At 37.0% G+C, this 19,288-nt stretch overlaps 3 protein-coding genes across 4 annotated transcripts in view; 2 read left to right on the top strand and 1 right to left on the bottom strand.

The window, feature by feature from the left end:
- On the top strand, positions 1-1,769 carry LOC145498305 (uncharacterized). The gene has a single exon (XM_081478214.1). It carries the CDS (start codon positions 75-77, stop codon positions 1,521-1,523), a length of 1,449 nt encoding a protein of 482 aa, XP_081334340.1. The 5' UTR covers positions 1-74; the 3' UTR covers positions 1,524-1,769.
- Positions 1,770-4,458: 2,689 nt separating this feature from the next.
- Positions 4,459-7,403, bottom strand: LOC145498017 (NADH dehydrogenase [ubiquinone] 1 alpha subcomplex subunit 5-like). Its single transcript, XM_081477892.1, has 5 exons — positions 7,369-7,403; positions 6,430-6,474; positions 5,651-5,767; positions 5,151-5,216; positions 4,459-4,794 (listed from the first exon to the last, which is right to left on the bottom strand). The coding sequence occupies exons 1-5, from the start codon at positions 7,390-7,392 to the stop codon at positions 4,696-4,698; spliced, it is 351 nt and encodes a 116-aa protein (XP_081334018.1). The 5' UTR covers positions 7,393-7,403; the 3' UTR covers positions 4,459-4,695.
- Positions 7,404-7,414: 11 nt separating this feature from the next.
- Positions 7,415-19,288, top strand: part of LOC145497892 (isoleucine--tRNA ligase, cytoplasmic-like) — a 28,458-nt gene continuing 16,584 nt past the window's right edge. For both annotated transcript variants that reach the window (XM_081477764.1, XM_081477763.1), the window contains exons 1-11: positions 7,415-7,711; positions 8,797-8,872; positions 10,583-10,663; positions 11,273-11,305; positions 12,273-12,359; positions 13,378-13,460; positions 13,568-13,619; positions 16,591-16,675; positions 17,350-17,478; positions 18,126-18,213; positions 18,582-18,642. In XM_081477764.1, coding sequence (XP_081333890.1) covers positions 7,482-7,711; positions 8,797-8,872; positions 10,583-10,663; positions 11,273-11,305; positions 12,273-12,359; positions 13,378-13,460; positions 13,568-13,619; positions 16,591-16,675; positions 17,350-17,478; positions 18,126-18,213; positions 18,582-18,642 — 1,005 coding nt within the window. In that variant the 5' untranslated portion in view covers positions 7,415-7,481. The remainder of the gene's footprint in view (positions 7,712-8,796; positions 8,873-10,582; positions 10,664-11,272; positions 11,306-12,272; positions 12,360-13,377; positions 13,461-13,567; positions 13,620-16,590; positions 16,676-17,349; positions 17,479-18,125; positions 18,214-18,581; positions 18,643-19,288) is intronic.

Genomic DNA, 19,288 nt, shown 5'->3' with positions numbered 1-19,288 from the left:
AACCAACATAATATATACCTATATATAAGGGAGTAGTAGCAGTTTAAGTGTACTTGTTTTAGGGTTGACCTTTCATGTATCTTTCTACAAGGGTAAAGGATTGTCACAGCATAACACAAAGTTTCTCTCTTCAGCCACCAGCTGCATATGGGTGTGGACCAGTTATAGGACTTCAAGTACCTATGTGGGCACATGTTGCACAGACACCACCCCCAGTCATGGGTAGTATGATGCCAAGCTATGCAACACAGCCATTACAGTACCAACCGTGCTTCATACCTCCATTACATCATTCTAACCAGGGGATGTACTTTAACAGTCAAGTGCAGTCTTACAGTGTAGTACCACAACAGTACATCCCTATGGCTAACCAAGGGTACAGACAGCATTTCATGATGAGACAACCATCAAATGTACCTTACATAATGCATCATGATTATGTGCCTGTTGCTAACTCTGGATTTTCGCACACTATGGGAGGTGCACCATCTCTCCAGCCTCAGTTTGTACCAAATGACTTCTACACAAGAGAGGCTGTGTATGAAATGCCCTCTGTCCAACATGCTCAATATGTACCTCAGCAACCCAGGCCAATTCAACAAATGTCCACATTTGGTCAAAGAAGAGTAGGGCTCAGTTTTAATCAGCAGCCACTAATTGCTAGGGAGGAAAGAGAGGTAGCAAAAATCTTTCCAAATTTGGAGGATCAGGGTGGAATAGATGTTGCTCATTCATTAGAGGAAGAACAATCTAGTGAGTTACAAACAGCGGTGGATTGCCCAAGGAGTAGCACTGATACAGTATCTACCATGCATGAACAAGCTCCAACTCCTCTAGATCAGCAGTTGTCAGATGATGTAGAACCAGTTCAAGCTGATGTTTTACACTCACCAAGTGAAACAACTTTGGTAGGAAGTCCTTTATCATCAGATGGTGTACAAACAGTGTGTAACAGCCCATTTGGCTCAGACCATTCAGACACTGAGGAAGATGAGTTGACAGCCACAGAAGATGATCAGATTCCAACTAAGGACACAAGTGATGAAGTAACAATTCCCCAGTCCTCAGAGCCATGCTACCTTGATAATGTTGAAAGGTTGGAACCAGAACAGCCATATGACAATGTTACACTCAAACTGCCCGGTCAGGAAGAACAGTACAACTCCTATGGTAAAGCCAAACCTTCATTGAAAGAAGAGCTGTGTAGTGTTCAAAATGTTGCCGTTAACTCATCTGCCTTGGTAGCTGAAGTCACACGACAGCATTCTTCTAGTAATGACTCTGCTGAAGCTTGTATTACAAGTGAAAGTAACACCAGTTCTAATCAAAACCAAGACCGTCACCACCAACAGTCAATAAGGTCCCTCATTGATACACCAGTCTATAACACTGCTCACAGTAGAGTCCTCAGTCAACTCACACAGCCAAATAATTCAATGGTGCGACCACACAAAGGAGTCATGCAGCGTCCATTAACAACCCATTTTAGGCAGCTGTTTGAAAAGATAGACAAACGAACTTGAAAACATATGTACATCATATAACACAAGGCGATGTTGTGCCATATTCATATCTATACTGTTTTACCAGATATAATGTTTGTCTGGTTTGTGAAGGTATTTCGACCCTTAACTTATAGTTTGCATAAGGGTTGGCACAATCAGATTGATTCTCTTTTAAATTAATATTTAAATTAATCAATTCAATGCATTTTGTCCCCCTGTTTACTGTGAAATAATCTGCTCCAGCAGACCCTAGATTTAATTACATCCTGGCTATAGCCTTGTGCTATGCATGCACAAGTGATTGTTTTGTATTATACAGTCAAGTTCTCAATTTGAGGATTTTAACTAACTTTGCTAGCCTGCAGCTAAATGCTCAGGCTAAAAAAGCCAAAACTGTTGTTGCTCTTGCTGCAAAACAACGGTGTAAGTAAAGCCTTTCTTTGGCTCTTGGAACAAACTGAGATTATAACAATGGCATAATATTAAAAAATTGATAACATTAGGCCTTTCCACAAATATCCAGGTATTTTTAGGGATATTAGAAGTTTCTGAGATATTTAGAGAATATTAAGATATTTAGAAAATTTAGGGATATTTAGAAGTATTCATAGCTTGTTTTGGCCTAGCCATGAGTTTTCCTCGATATTCCCTTGAAACAATACTCAGTCTTATGCCAGAAACAATCCAGTTCAGTGATTTTCCACTCAAAAATGTATTCCAGCGCTGAAAGAGCAATTTTAGAAAATGGTGGATGCTGGTGACATCAAATCGCCTCAATCTTCTTCCTCAATGCCCACTACTGTGAGGCAATTTTCAAAATTCAAAATTGGTGTATTGTTGCCACAAAAATGAGAGATATTTAAAGGACTTTTGAGATATTTAGAACATTTTTTGTGATATTTAGGCAATTTTTTGAGAATTTCAGGTAAGATATTTATGCGATTTTATGTGATATTTGTGGAAAGGCCTACATAAGATACATGTGCACTGCTGTCATCCGTTCCCTAAACAAGGAGGCAAGTCTATATGTGGGTCCCTATCTTATTGATATGAAACAAAATGTTGGCAATCAAAGTAGTCCAGTACCACAACCAATGCAAAACAAGCCCAGCGTGGGTACTCCTCACAGTTTTTGGTTGTGCAGCACATGTCATTCTTTGATTACAGATCAAAAAATGGAAGTTTTCCACATGCTATTTTGATTCCCAGATCTCTAAAATTACCTTGTGTTTGAGGGGCATGGCATGCATTTCATGATTACACTCCAAAGAGGTAGTTTATTGAGTCTTTATTGAGCAGTGAGAACACAAGCCACTACGGGGGTTAAGGGGCATGCCCTCCCAGGAATTTTAATTTTTAGGGGCTTGGAAAAGCCACATTTTCCATGGGACAGTTTCAAAAGTCACAACTTTATAAATAGAGTTAAGAATTTGACCACTTTGGTTTGAAATAGGCCATTAGGAATTTGAAGCTTTTCTTAAATGTTGTGCAATAGCAAGCCTTTCCAGGTCAGTTGAGGTCATGTATCAGGGACACAGGTGTAGCAACAATGCACACCCTTAAGCACATAATTTTGTTTGTGTTAGGTTTAAATATATCTTAGTATAACTGTTTGTACTACCCATGTTACACCTCATTAGAAACTTCTCAAATGTTCTGCTAGGAAAATGTTTACTGCTTTTAGCGACTTGGATCCTTAGATTTTCATAATTGATTTGTGTGTATCCTTAATGCCACTGTAAATATTATCATTCAATGCTGGCACTCATATTCAACACAGAACTATGGGGCAAACCTTCACATCGAAGCAAATGAACTATTTATCACCTCATCTTCAACAAACTTATGACACAATATCATCTGCAGAAGCAAGAAACTGGTCTTTTTACAATGGTCATTGATTTTTAAGCTCAATGCCTGAACCATTTTTACTGCAGGAAGGAACAAAATTTAATGAAATGTTTTATTCCAGGTAGAAGGTATTTCATGTTTATCTTTAAGGAATTGCTTAGTTTAAAATGAATGCGTAGTTTTAACATTGTGTCCTGATTCAGAGTCAGACAGTTGAAAATCATTGCAGTATAATGTATGTCTAGATGTTGTTCCAGTTTGTTTCTAATATTTAGTTAAAATGAGAACACATGTAACGAGAAAAAGAAAATATTTATTAAAAAGTTTATTGTTCATATCATGGATTAAGTCAGTATAGATAGAGAATAGAAAGTGAAACAAACAAAAAGTATATGAATGAATGTGAGCACAACTTAATTGATGTGTTTCCTTCATTCATTTCATCACTGGAGAAAGGAAAGTAATTATATCTTTTTTTGGACTGTGGTTAAAAGTAGTTTTCTTGTGTGAACTAAATTCTTCCTATCAAATCCCTTCAAACTATTTAAACCAAAACATTTGTGAAGCACCCGTGATATTAAACCCCTCATACCCCCAAAAAGGTGTTAACGAAATAAAAAAGTCAAATTAAAAGAAAAACGGTTTTTTGAACAATACAAAGCAAGGCCTTATTATCTGAAAAGTCGAGAGAGCGCTTGTGAACTAGATTTAATGCCAAGCTCTCAACCCAACTTCTCAAGCTCATTAATAATCCATCAAGTTTAAACCAAGGAAATCATGACCGTGACGTGTTTGGATATCTGATCTTAATTAGCAAAGATTTTTATGATTTTATTTCTCCGTTTTATCCTTAGTTTTAGTTTTGATTGAGAAGATATATCAAATACTCAAGACAGTGTTTGACCACATTTCCAAACACCTCGATGTTCGTTAAAAATACTCCGCTACACATCACATTTTCAACTCTCTTCTAGGCGTTTGGAAATGTGGTCAAACACTGTCTTTTGTGTTTGATATATTACTTCCCATATGAATTCACAAATCAGTGGTCACAGACTTGTTCAATTATTATTCACTGAGTACAAGGTAACAACCACAGCTTGTACAATCAATGTTTATTCAGCTCACATACATTTAAACTATTAAAAAGTAAAGTACAACACTATTAAGGTGAGTTACAGATATACAAAATGTTGAATATTGTACCAGCAAAATTAAGTATTCACTGACTGTCTTTCAGTAATGACTGCTTAGATTGTTCATACTGCAGTCTCGAGAAACATATTTCTTTTAGTTAAATGCCACTAAAGGTAGGCTAACTTTAGTACCATCCAAATTGTTATGGCCAATTCCACTGATCTGCTGGTGGAGGATTTTGCAGGGGTTCCCATGGTTGCCACTCTTGCATTTTCTTGGCTAAAGAGAACTCATCTTCAGCCTTCAAATGGAAGAAAAGTCTGATTATTATTATGTGGAACAAAGTCCTGAAATGTACAGCTTGGAAAAAAGTAACCACCAAGTAAGGTTAGAGGAAGTAACTACATGTATAGTAATTTTATTATTATAACCATCATCAGAAATAATGTGATTTTGAGAGTCGGAGAGGTCAGCACAAAATATCGAATTTTTAAACATATACATGTAAGATCAGTCCTCAGACTTTCATTGAATTTCAATTCATTTTGTTGGAATTGCATTGCTCATCAGTTTAACAGTTATAATAATAATAATAATAATAATAATAATAATAATAATAATAATATTAAATAATTATATTTTAATATTATTTGTCACCTGTTTAATAACTTCTTCAATTTGTCCAGCTCCAAGTTTCTTCTCCAGTGTTGGTATGTCATTCTCCTTAACAAAATCCATACAATTTTTTTATTTCTAAAGGCCACTAAATGATACTTAGTTCAAACTAAGGCAGTGAGAGGGGTGGGGGGAGGAGGGGTCATTTCTGAGCTGGTTTTTTCAGGGTCCTACTGTACACATGCCAAGATTTCAATACACCTTTTTTTTGTCATATTGGCAACCTGTCAATCTACATTGCATTACACCACAAACAAATTTAACAAAATCCCATACTATTGAAGATAATACTGAATAACATAACTGTGCAACTAAATGACCAATTCACCTCTTTGAGAGAGAATTATGGCCTCAGTGGACTTCAATCAGCAGCAAAAGACGTTTTGCATTTGCTCCATAGTCACAACAGCCCATTGTTTGGATTAGGAGCATTTGAAATTGTGACAGGATTCTAACCAACCAGCAGTCTAAACTGACCGTACCTGCTCTACAAGACTTAGTCTTTGTTTGGTGATCTGTTCTGTATGTACTCTGTACTGAGCACTTTTTGGCATGCTTCCCAACACCTGTAGTGTCTCTTTATATAGTTTTGTAAGGGCCTGTCAAGAAAGAAAGTAAAATCATAATGTGTTCCTTGCGCACTCAATTGCTTAATTTCATCAACAATTATTGCAGACAATTGTCAGCAACTGGTTTGGCATCAGGAGCTCTCTATACTGTAGCAGACCACATCTAAACAGATTACTGGCCCTTCAGGCCAGTGCTTGTCTTCAGATTCAATGAAATGAAGCAACTAATAGTATTTCTATGTCCCCTTGGAATGGAATGCTAGTCCATCTCGGGGTTATCTGCAGCCCCAGGGTGGGGACTCCTATATAAAAGAACAGGGGTGCTCGTTGTACCCATCAGGGGTTAAGAAATTTCAAAATTTCTGACGACCACCCCTGTCCTTTTTATACGCCTCCCCCAGCCCCCAACATTAGCTTTGCTGATACCCATATATACACCTGGGTGGAGCAAGGCACTTTGAAAGTAAAGTCTCTTGCTCAAGAACACAATCACCCCAAAAAGGACTTGATTGCAGAACGCTCTGCCAAAGTCCAGCGCACTACCCATTACACACTGTGTTTCCCACCATCTAAACAAAAGTTTTTCAAAATGAAAACTATCAGGAATCATTCAAGATGGCTTTTAGTTCAGATTAATGATTAACCTCAACTGTGGGTGGACGTGAGGAAAGCAACACCAAAACTTATCTTACCTCTCTTGGCGCTTTGGAAACTGCCAAACCAACCAATGCCGTTGACTACAAATTAAATCAAAGGTCATTACAGTCATGTTTTCAAATGGGGGCAAGCTGGGGGGGGGGGGGAGGGGGGGTACTTTAGGAATTTCTGGGTGGGGATGTGCCACTGGGACCCTGGAACCCTTAGCCTATACTAGAGCTAGTCCAGCTGCATTTTGCTACCCTATACTAGAGTAACCAGTATTAAAACCACCGATTGCTGTCTGAATCCCGATTTTTGGCAGTCAATGATATACAGTAGTGTTTTATGATAGTCATCTATAGACGATGTTGAGGCTGAGTTAAATAAATAAATAAATTTAAACTTGCTGATTTAATTTTTTTATATTTTGAGTGGCAATGCCTGGTTTCCTTAGTTTTGATAAAATCTTCAACCAACTGGTCAGTTTCGTGAAAAATGATACCTTATTTTAGACCCAAATGCTCTGATTTATATACCCTATCCTAGAGTAAACTGCTTGAAAACCATACCCTTCACAGCGGCACATACCTGTATAGCCCATATATGGCAGCCCCCCCCCCCCCCTCTGGGGGGGCAACTACACAACACAGGGCCGCTTTTGCACATCAACTTATTGGATGAAGGAACGAGGAATAATCTATATGCGCGTTAAGTCTTACGTCTATGTATTTAGTAGCTCTTTTGGCTCGGCAGCGCTTACAAAGGAGCAAACGAGCCGGTTAGTCCGGTGGATGGTTAAATTAAAGCGGCCCTGTATTCTGGTGTACGAAGTTTAGCCGATTTCTCACTTCAATAACTTTAGCCTCTAAAGAAGACTTGCATATCCATTTATTTACATGCATGCCACTCCATAATTATGCAGTCTCATGCTGGAAAGAAATCCAGTTTTACATGTTGAAAGCTAAATCGTTTCTGTTTAGAAGATCACTTACCTTTTTCACGTAAGTGGACGCCATTTTGTTTTGGATCGTCGCAGCCGGGAAAAGGCTTCTGGGAAATATTGCGTCACCTGTGCATCCCGGGATAGGGTGAGTCTTTCGCTTCCATGTGGAAGTACCTTTCGGGAACTTTTTTGTTGAAACCTCGTCGATTTATCAGCCCTAAATTATCATCGTTTCGATTTTTTTGCTCTTTTGGACACGACGACTCGTTCTCTATGGCCGCTGGAGCTGCTGAGAACCACGATTTTCCTAAAGAGGAAGAGAATATATTGAAACTTTGGGAAGAGTTGGACGCTTTCCAGTCGTGTTTGCGCCAGTCAACGGACAAACCAAGGTTTGAAAAATTCATTTTCACTTTTTTTCAAAAGGCCTGAACTCTCTTTTGGAAAATTCTGCCAAATATGTTTCATCAACATTTAAGTTTATATTAATTGGTGACAATTTTTGCCGACCCTTGTTGACTTGGAAAAGAGAGGGGACTGGGACTTGCAAAAATAAATTGGAAAATTCTGGTTGGACTGTTAAAGGATAAGCTAGTTACCAAAATAGAGGTACATGTAATTTAAAGATTTCATGTGAATTTTCTTTGTATACACATGAGCCTTTAGGCTAGTGTGTAAACCAAGAAAATACAAGTGACTAGTAGGATATTCCATGGTATATACCACAAGAGAGCACTGCATATCTATTTTATACCATGCCATAGAAAATACAGTGGCCAACACAATTGATGAGACATATGCACGGTGCATGATGGGAAGGTTGGAAATACTGTTGAATATACAATGGTTTTCCTGTATTCTGATATTTGGCTATATTTTCTATGGCATGGTATAAATCCTGACACTCATTGTTAACTGGAAACAATTCAGCAGACTATTATTATTTTGTATGGTAGGTGGATTAATTAGGGATTATTATATTTATGATTTAGCTTTACTGTGATAACAATCCAACAATCCAGAGGTCATAAATACTACGTGTGAATTTATGTCCAGATTGATACATCAAAAATGCACCAGTAACAGAGTCTGTTACTAGGCGGTTTCAGAAAATATCCATACCCATACCACGAGTGTTATCTCGGAATTCTGAAGGTGGGGGTAGGGGAGGCGGGGACGGGGGCATAGACTGGAATATTTTCAGGGTCACAGGGGATTTATCAGACTGGTATTCTGGTATTTTGAAAATCATAACAGTGTGTTACTCATAAAACAGTGCACATTCTAGTCATGAATATATATTCATATATCGAGTTTTGTTAATGTGGATCAGAAATTCTTCTGACTTTTGTTTTTTGGTCCTCGTGATGCTCAATAATTTCAGGATGTAAAGAGATCATTCAGGGGCATTTGTCATTTTTCTACTATGATTTTTGCAGAGTGTAATAACCTGTGTTTTGGGTAATAATTTACTTAGGTACAGTTTCTATGATGGACCTCCATTTGCCACTGGCTTGCCTCATTATGGACACATTCTTGCTGGTACTATAAAGGTATGTTCAGCTTTTCACTTACTCATTTAGTGTACAAACAGTACTAAAAGGCACCTTCTCTACCAGAGGCCTTTCCTTTTAGAAATGGTAACTCATGTAAATGGTTGCATATTTAATGATTGCAGGGGTTTTCATCAAAACTTTTTTTGTCTCTTACATGTATCTGGAGAATTGTTAAGGAAAAAAAATACCGATATGGATAAAATTCACAATGTATAATCTTTGATGAAGTACAGAGCAATGATTTGTGGGAGAGCAACGGTCCCTGGTCTCCTGTCCCTATTCCTAGCGGGAGAATCTTGGTTTTGACTACTGGCACTTCTAAGTTGTGTTACTCTTATGACAAATTACCAGGATGTAGTGGCTGTTGTTATTGTTTTGTTGTAACAATAACTGAAAAACGTCCATGTTAAAGATGCACCTTTGCTAAAGATTTGGGTTCAAAGTTGGTGTTGGAGGTTATCTATGGCATGATGTAATAAATAAAACTTTAAAGTCAATTGTTAAAGTGCAGTTAATGGAGCGTGACGCTATTTACGTACAGTCACTAGCTTACTATTAAACGTAACGCAATAGAACTGTTACGTGTTAGAATATTATAGAAGTCTTTGTTGTCTAGTTTAAACAATATTCACAATAGCCTTTCACGCATGCATGTTGCAACAACATCCGGGTTAACTATATCATGCATTTTGTATGGCTAGTCTTTTAAATAGCCCTATTCTTGTTTCGTTCAAGGCCACATGGGCTCTGTACTTTTCATGGTACACAATTTTATATTGGTTTAAACCCAGACATCAGTCTACCTATAAAAGAGTCTTAGCTTGGACTTTAGCATCATTCACTCGTTATATCACTGCTGTAACTTTTAGTTAGCTCTTGAAATTGTAACTCCCACCCTTCCCTCCCTTTGGAGGTTTATTGTTGTTGTTCATTAATATAAATAATAAACTGGGGTTCACCTCTCGTGACACGCTATCAGTTAAGTCTTGCAGCGACTTCCCCAAGCTTTGTTTTCGTTAATTTAGTGGCGCTATTCAACGCTCTTTTATACCTCTTCTCGTCTGATCCAGCACATGCTGGCGGAGTTGGCTCGTAGTGTTGGGGAGATAAGTAAGGCTTGAGAACTGTCTTCACTTTAGCATGATGCTGACCGGAGGTCAGCTCGTAGTGCCGTTTAGAGTTACGCTTCTAGGACGCGCAAGCTTTTGGCCTCACCAACTTGTCCGATCCAGTGCAGAATTAACCACTGGGGAGATAAGTTTGGCATTTGGTCACGCAATGGAAGTTCATCTGTCACGCGGATTGCGGAGCAGTGTTCCCCCCTTTACACCATAGAATGCATGTTTATTGCTTGTGTTTATCAGGGTATTTAAAGCATTACTCCCTAGGAACTGCAACATTAACATGTAATAAGCTGAAAGTGCCACAGTACTGAGCATTTTAAAAGGATCCTTGTCTGTTTCCAACTGGTACATGTTTTTATCATCAGTACTTGAACTTGTAAATGGTATTTAGGTTTCAAACTTGCAGGTGTAGCTTATCTACAGTTATGGCTCACTTGTGGGTTTTACGGTAATTTCTCCAGATTCAAAAGTCATCCATCAGTTTAATTGTTATTAAAAATGCCAAGATTTCTAGTTTGTGCCAGCTGGTTGTATATGTTTGTCCAGTATGGTAATTGTGGCTTTTACATGTATACGTTCACAGGACACAGTCACCAGATTTGCGCATCAGTCTGGTTATCATGTTGAGAGGCGTTTTGGATGGGACTGTCATGGTCTTCCAGTGGTATGATTCAATAATTTATTGTACAAAAATATATTTTATATCTATATAAAACACAAGAATTAAATAGTGTTGTCTTGCCAAAACATTATGGTATATAATAAGAAACAAGATAAATAAAAATAAAAATAAAAATAGGACAAATCCAATTCAGTGGCACGGAATTTCCAAGGTCTCACAAATTCTCCTTCTGAAGTTGGATTTGAACTTCCAGCCCCACATGAGGATGTTTTGGCACCTGACGTGGTCCAGCCATTAGCTCACAGGACAAATAGATTCCTGTCACATTCACTTACATGTACATGTAAGAAAGATGCTCTGACAGCATTGAAAGCTTTTGATCGCTAAAACATTGACTCTGCTTCAGTGTCTCATTTCTTATTATGTCTACTTCAGAAGTTTTTGTAAGTCTGCTACATAGTTGGTAATCAATATTTTTACTCAACTAGAGGAATACTGTTGGTAACTTAAATTAATAAAAATTATGTACACGTAGGTAATGGCAAAACAAGCACACAATACATACATGTACTACAGATTCGTTTTTGTATTCTAAAATATATTGTAGCATATACATACATGTAAATGTATACAATATATTTTGCCTTCTAGGAATATGAAATTGACCAGAAGTTGGGTATCAAGGTAAGATTAGTGTACATGTAGCTTTCTTTTAATCACCACTGAACAAGAAAATTGTTAAAGGTCATAAAATGAATGTTAATTGAACGTTTGTCAAAGATTACTTGTGAATCATTTCCCTGTGAAGGAGAGATCCCTTCTCATTCTGCTCATTGAGAAATGGCAACTCCTCTTGACCTCTATCTGCAGTTAAAGACAAATAAATTATTACCCTATTGGTTCTTGACAAGTTTCAACTGGTTTAATTAATGCATGAGAGATAAGATTCAAAGCACTATCAATTGATAGGGCTGCTGAAAATATCTGCTGCCCTTTGATGGGTTACAAAATTGCAGTTGGCCCCTTTTACAGTGACATGGGTTGACCGTTCGTTTGGTCAATGTAATTAACTGTATCCATGGCAGTCTTTGATCTCTTGATCTTTGCAAAGTTCCAATAACTATTGCTGTATATCAATTACCTTTACAAGCTACTCAATGTCAAACAAAACAGCTTGATGCGAGTGTTGACTGACAGGTTAAAAAAAGGTTTTGATTATTTTGAAATCAAACAGTTTGTTTGAATACGACAGCCATTCAATGAGATGGCTTGAAAAGCCATTTTTAAAAATATTTAGTGGAAGTTTTGTGGTCCAGCTTTATAATTGACATCACTTTTCAGAGCCTCTCAAAATTCTCAAATTGGTGAAATGTGTAAAGTAGAACTACTGGTTGGGAACAGAAATGACTGTTATTGTGGAGTATAAGTGGGAGTAACCAAAGTCCTGTTTTTTCAGAAACAGACTACTGCCATTACCTGAATTGAGGACAGTGCTTGTCATCTCTTGGCACAATAAGTTTTCCTAATTTTCTAAGACAAAATTGCAAATGAATGAACTGATCTTATTCTGATTACAGACAATGGATATATTTAGGCACTAAATTTGAGGTTTATTTTCTTACAATATAAAGTTGTTGTGCTTCATTTGAAGAGTCCAGATGATGTTATGAAAATGGGAATAGCTAACTACAACCAAGAGTGTCGGCAGATTGTGATGCGCTATTCTAATGAATGGGAGGTGAGTTTCCAGATAAATTGTCCAAGAAACACTCAGTGATCATAGTCTGGAAATTAAAAAAAGAAGTATTTGCATAATTTTTTTCATTTAAATGTATGAAATAATATTTACTGGATAGTAATATCATTTGATAGATAAATATAATAGATGCTTTCAATGTGTATGGTTGCTACCTGTAAGGCCTGGTATTTATGAAAGCAAATCATCGACGTCATGTAAGCAAGTGGAATAGTACCAGTTTGGGGGGAGGGGGTGACTCCCCAATGAAAAAGTCGGGAATGCTCATTGTATTGCTTAGGGGCAGGCTTTTAGCCAGATGGGTGTCCAGGCAGCCTGTGGATGGCCACTTTTTAAACAAAATTGTTTCATTTTTCAGATGTTGCCTTATAAATTGTTCATTTTAGCAGGCCCTGTAGTGCATTTTGGATGCCCACTTTTCAAATCCTGGCTTAAAACTTGCTTAGGGGTATAAATCATAGACAAGAATCTTGGTCTCACTTATGGTGTTCATGACAGAACAGCACTATTTTTAGCTGTCAAAGTATCTTTTAGAGTGCACTTGAAAAAATAATAGTGAAAAAAACACCTCTTATTTCCCTCCACTGGGGGCAGTTATAATTATGCTATAGCGGGTATAGTGAACTTTATTAACATATCCAAGTCTCCCATGATTTCATCCTCAAATGGGCTTATCTTGGTTTGGTTTGCAGAATTAAAATGTGATTTGGGTAAAAAAGCAGGCTGGGCGGTAATAGTGTTGTGGATGATTTCTCTATTCAAATTAACAGACCATGTCAACAAACTGGTCAAAGGCTGCATAGTAGCTTGGACTTGAATAGGTTGCATGTGCTGTAGCTTCTTCAAGATGATAGATATATTAATAAGGGTTTTAAAAGGAACTGGACTGTTAGTTTTATGATATAGTAAATGGTATATCAATTGATTACTTGTAAATCAATTAAAGATGGGGGTGTTGTTGGGTTGATGTTTGCTGACCACTTACCCTGTAATCTTTCAGTTTATTGTCAAGAGGATGGGACGATGGATTGATTTTGACAATGACTATAAGACACTTTATCCCTGGTTTATGGAGTCTGTTTGGTATGTTAGATTAATACAGTAATCCTTCATCTAAGACATGTATGTCGCAAAAAGGAATTATAATTCAATGTTTAAATAATGTCTCCAAAACACTTTGTTTTGAACAGGTGGACATTCAAACAACTGTTTGAGAAAGGGATGGTCTATAGAGGATTCAAGGTACATCCAGGGTTATCATTAATTTTTTAGTCACCTGTAGCCTTATTCTCCACACCCATAGCAAATTTGTTACTTTGTGGGTGAATTCTCTAAACAACAGGGAATTTCACCCATAGCATCAAGGGAAAATCAAGCATACTCAGCCGTAACAGGTGTTACCGCTTACGGCCCTTAATGACAGCCCTGACATCTATGACTGAACCAGCTCTTTTGTGAATTTATTATTTATTTCAGAGTTTTTTTTAGAAAACTGAACTAAGAGAGGATTAACATTGACTAGAGTTTAAGGTTACTGTAGACCTTCAAGGGCCTATTTTGTCCAAAATTATTTTTTACACCAAATTCAAGACTTTTACTTTATTTGAATTTTCCAAACAAAATTATTTCAAAAACTTTATCATTTATCTGCTGATTCAGTTTAGATGCTGAATGTTTCACGGCAGACGATGTAAGATATGAAGATGTACTGTAAATGTAAACATTGCACATTCATTCCCGGGAAGTGTTACTGAAGCCCGCTGGGAAGTTTAAAGCTGCATTTCATTGGTTGGCGGCATGGCCACGTTGACAACTGCTTCAGTGAGGTGCGAAAACTGTGAATTTCTTTCGAGGCCAAGAACTTAATGTTGATTTTTGCGTGAATTACCTCTATTCAAATGAATTAATAGGGTATGTAGATTTATCGCATTTCAACGAAATTTGGCCAAACTGTTCGTCAGATGTTAGCGCACCAAAGGGTGTGAAGCTTTTGTGAAAATTAAAATATTTGTCTTGTGACGTCCCATCGAGTAACAGCAGTCAGGAAGTTTTCTATTGTCCAACTTTGAAAGAGATTTTCTAAGCAGCCAATAGAAATATCAAAAAAGCCTCACACCCTTTGTTAGCCCATCAACTCCTGATTGATACTGTCCAGTCAGTTTGGATGTCCGCGGTAACACAAAGGCTGGTAATTCAGTTTAGCAAGTATGGTCATTTTTGCATTTTTGGGCTTGCGCGTGTCTACTAAAACAAAAATAGCAAAATATTTTGTTATTTTCGGATTCTACAGTTTATTAGCTTCACATTGATATATAGTTTGCCATGGTTTTCTTTAAAGCAGCGCGTAAAGAAAGCATTTTCTGGAAGGCACCCCTGAAGGTCTACAGTAACCTTAACTATATTCATTGTAAGAGGTCACTGTAAGAGGTCAGATGAGGTTTAATCCTCGACTCTCTATTCTCTCTATGCTCTGCCCATAACCCCCGGAGTGACTCAGACATTCCATGCACTACTTCTTCAAGATCAATGCATCCAACAACGGTGCTCATGAGCAATTCAGTACAATATCTATCAATTACTTTCATGAAAACCCACAGCATGTACCTTAGAATAACAATACAGTTTGAAAGTGGGTATCAAAATACGATTGGCTTCTTATGCATAAAGGCTGTTTATGGATACATTCTGTAGCAGAAAAAGTATTAAAATGTGAATCAGGTGAATCACCGGCAAGAAAGCCAGCAAGCCAGAAATAAAATACTATTTAATAAAGAATTATTGTAATTAACATCCAATTCGTCACCTTGCTTTAATGAAACTGGCACACTTGGTCTTTGCCCTGGGCTATATTTTTGCTGTACCAAATATATCAGATTCAATGAAACACATGTACTGTAGCTAAGGTCTGCTGGCTGCAAAGGTTTGTTTATGTGGTCCAACAAATGGCTCTATTAAAATCTAGGTCCTCCAAATGGCAAAGTACACCTAATTCTGTCATTTGGAATTGCCTGAGGAATAATAAGTAAGCTTATGTCCTGTTTTATCTTGCTTGTCAGAGTGGATGGCTTGAGTCGTTAAATTTGAGAATTTCTGGCAATAAGTCTTCTCTTCAAGACCTGGTCTCTTTGTTATATGTTTCTGCGTGAAGTATTCTGATTGGCTTGTCACAACCCGCCTCGCTAAAATTTCTCTACCTCCAGTTCTAGAAGGTTTTGGAATCTGTTGGACTTTCATTGCAGCTTGCAAGATCCTCAATGCAATTTGTGATATTTGGCCTCTTTTCTGGATATCTTGAATCCGTTTTAATTAACACCTTCAGCAGCAGTGTTGATTTCTAACCTTGACCATGTCTTTCCTTTCTTGCCTAATTTTCTGGTCTAGAATACAACACACTCATACAAAACCTTCTACCAGTCTGTACAACAATGTAATTCTTGTCCCAGTCATGTGGCGAGTCTCTGCTGATGTAATCGATTTTTAGCAATTGTGTTCAATGCTAATCTGATGTGTATAGGGAGTCTGGGCCAGAATTTTTGTGACTTTTTCTTTAACCTTTTTGTCTTATTTGATCCTTCAACTTTTTGTGATTTACTCAAAATAAAAATAATTTCAATGCTTTTTCCAGCTCAGTTACATTGAAGAATCAGTCCATTAGACTGTGCTTGAACACATTTCAAAGCATTAAGAAGAGTGTTCAATGCATAGTGGAGTATTTCTTATGAACTTCAAGGTGTTTAGAAATGTGGTCAAACACTGTCTTGAGTGTTCAATATATCTTCTTAATCAAAACTAAAGCAAAGGGGAAAATGGAGAAATATAATTGCAAATACACGATTGTATCTTTGCTAATTACTGTAATATCAGATATCCAAGCACCATGATCATAAAACTTTATGATTTCTTTTGTTTAACCTCGGTGAATTATTAATGGCTTTGAGAAGTACCTGGTATCAACTTGAGGCAGTAAGAATGTGTATTAGTTAAGGTTTGTTAGGTGCAGCCAAAGGACAGAATGTGATCAGTTGAAAATGTGCTTGGTTGGGGGTGAAGTATGAAACCATAAAAAGGAGGTTGATGGGGAAAAACACATTATAATTTTGCAAGCTCAGAGAGGTGGGAGGGGATCATGATGTCTGAAGTGGGGCTTGGATTATAATCTTGCAGCTATTTTATAAGTGAAGAAATAAATGTAACTTATAATTTATAACTTCAGGTTATGCCATATTCAACAAGATGTAGTACTCCTTTGTCAAACTTTGAATCAAACCAGAACTACAAAGAAACTATGGATCCATCTGGTAAATGACCATCAGCCCTTACTGCAGACACACTTTTAGCTATAGTGCTGGTAGAATGTCAGATAGGCATAACTTTTTACTTGCACCTGGGAATGTCAGGCATTGTTAGAGATTACTTTATGTGGAATTCTTTGCCCTTTTTTGGCTCTCTTCAGTGTCTGGGAGAGGTACTCCAAGAAAAATTGGGTGGAGGTGTGTGGCCTGCTTCCCAAAACCCTTACCCTATTTAAAACCAAAATCTGAGATTTTCCCTACCCTTTTTAAGACCTCACCAAAAATGTGATACCCTACTACAGACCTGGTCCTTTAATCAATACCCTAGCTTCTCCAGACCTGCCTTATAATAAGTTCCCTCGTTCAGACCAAGGCGAAAGGCACTGTTCATGTGCTTTTACTGGGCCAGCAGAGTAACCTCTTCTAAAAAACATACCCAGTTCAAGACTAGAGTGCAAAAAACATACCCTATTTGAGTCCAAAATGGCTAAAAATGATACCCCATTTCTGACCAAAACTGCTAAACAACCATTATGCCCTTGGGGCCGCACATACCTACATACAGCCCATATGAGGGCTGCCTGGGCTTCAATGGTGGCTCTCTCTCCCCAGCCCTGAATGATGCACTTCAATTTGCTGATTAATGAGCTAATTCTTAAACATTGGCTGTTTTGTTGTAGTAATTGTGAACTTTCCTTTGGATGAGGATCCTAATGTTAGCATGATTGCCTGGACAACAACACCTTGGACACTTCCCAGTAACCTTGCTCTTGTTGTAAACCCTGAGATGGATTATGTCAAAGTGAAAGGTATTTGCCTACATATACATGCTGGCAAGCATGTGATGCTATCACAGTAAAAAAAAAAATTGCACATACCTCGTATTTGTTTATATTAATATTAAATAATCATCATATCCCAGATTCTTTACTTTATTTATTGCATAGTTATTATGTTTACTTTTGATGGCATGTCAGTGAAGATGTGCAACGTCCACCACAACAAGGTGACAAGCGTACGACAAAGGATTGTACAGTGTAGCTTTAAGAAAAACACCAATTACCAAAGAGAAGAAAATTACTTGTTGTTGTGGTTATCAAAATGTAAAATAATATTAAATTTCTTTGGTACATACATACATACATTTTATTGGTTTTGTGATTACATTCTGCAACAAGAAACCAGTTCTGTGTTTCTATGGAGATCAATGACATGTCACAAACCCCCTTACAAGGTGTTTTTCTTTTAGAAATTTTAATATGTTATCACATTTAGCATCAGCAGCTTTGGTTAAGAGTTTTTCTTTATTTAAGCCTCTTTCTGTCATGTGCTAAGCAACAAAATTAACTTGCAAAATGGTTACACTCACCAAATTTTGGAAATATCTAGTGTTCTCTAGTATAAGTGATTGAGATATTTTGCATGCAAAGATGTTCTCTGTGATCAATTTTTACAGACAATACCTCGGACAAAGTTTATATCATGATGGAAGCTAGACTGGAAGCTCTGTTTAAAAAGCCAGAAGAGTACACAATTTTAGAAAGGTTTGTAGTTTTCAGGATAGAGTTTCTCTAACATGATTTTTGTTCTTTGAGTAAGGATGTTTTACATGTAACATAGTTTTATGGTGTTCTCCAAATCATATACAGGTAGCATACCTTGCTACACTCTGTCTCATCATTAATTCAGATTTAGTACAATGTAAGTTTAGCTGTGGTAATTGGAGAAGAATGTACAGATTAATGCTTGAAGAAGTTATATTCTACAAATCGAGACAATTTTTTAAAGTAATTAACCATGGTAGTCAAGTATTGATATGCTATTATTATACATCATACAACCATAATTTGCTAGAACCCATGCTGTAAACTTTGTTTTGTAAGGTATTGTTTTCTGCAAAATGTTTCATCAGATTTAAAGGAGCTTCACTGGAAGGAAAAACTTACACACCCCTTTTCACATACTTTCAGGATGTAAGTGTAAAACTATGCCATTCATTCTATAGTTAACCTACATGGCTCTTCTAACATGGAAGGATGATATGACCAGCAGGTCTGCAAGAAATCTATTATTAGCATATAACACATTAATTAACTTTTGAATAAGGAATCTAGGCGTGAATTCTTTGTCCTGTGTGACCACAGGGTTAGTTTGATCTACTTAAGCTAGTAGGTGGCAGGAGAGGTATATGTTTGGTGCAATTTAACAAGTGAAAGGATTTCCAAATACCAACAGTAGCAGTAACAGTAACGTTTTATTGATATATAATAAGTTTACAAGCTTTAGTAGCTTGCAGCTAGCAAAACAATTCTGAGTGAACTACTGGTACTTTAAGAGTATTATATAGCTTAATTAAATGAAAGAATTTGAGAGAAAAAAAGAAATTTGAGAAATTTGAATGAGTAAATAAACAAAATTAAACTAAAATATACATAACACATAATGTAAAAATTAGTAGTGAAACAAGGTTGACATAATACAGTACAGTGAGTTGACAATAATAATCGAGAAGGAAATGGGAAAAGAGGACATTATACTAATATACTTATTAAAGAGCGAGTACTAATAAAGAGCAAGTACTAATTAAAGAATTGATTAAAGAGCGAGTACTAATTAAAG

Source organism: Orbicella franksi, chromosome 9, assembly GCF_964199315.1.
Source record: "Orbicella franksi chromosome 9, jaOrbFran1.1, whole genome shotgun sequence".
NCBI lineage: Eukaryota > Metazoa > Cnidaria > Anthozoa > Scleractinia > Merulinidae > Orbicella > Orbicella franksi.
Note: the sequence above shows the minus strand (reverse complement) of the source record. Positions and strands in the feature narration are given on the sequence as shown.

What these genes read in the sequence shown, in the direction of transcription:
- LOC145498305 (XM_081478214.1), top strand. Translation starts at nt 75, where the DNA reads ATGTATCTTTCTACAAGGGTAAAGGATTGTCACAGCATAACACAAAGT.
- LOC145498017 (XM_081477892.1), bottom strand. Translation starts at nt 7,392, where the DNA reads ATGGCGTCCACTTACGTGAAAAAG. An exon ending in CGTCCACTTACGTGAAAAAG is followed by an intron (nt 6,475 to 7,368) that starts GTAAGTGATCTT and finishes TTTAATTTGTAG; the next exon opens with TCAACGGCATTGGTTGGTTT. An exon ending in TTGAAGAAGTTATTAAACAG is followed by an intron (nt 4,795 to 5,150) that starts GTGACAAATAAT and finishes TTCCATTTGAAG; the next exon opens with GCTGAAGATGAGTTCTCTTT.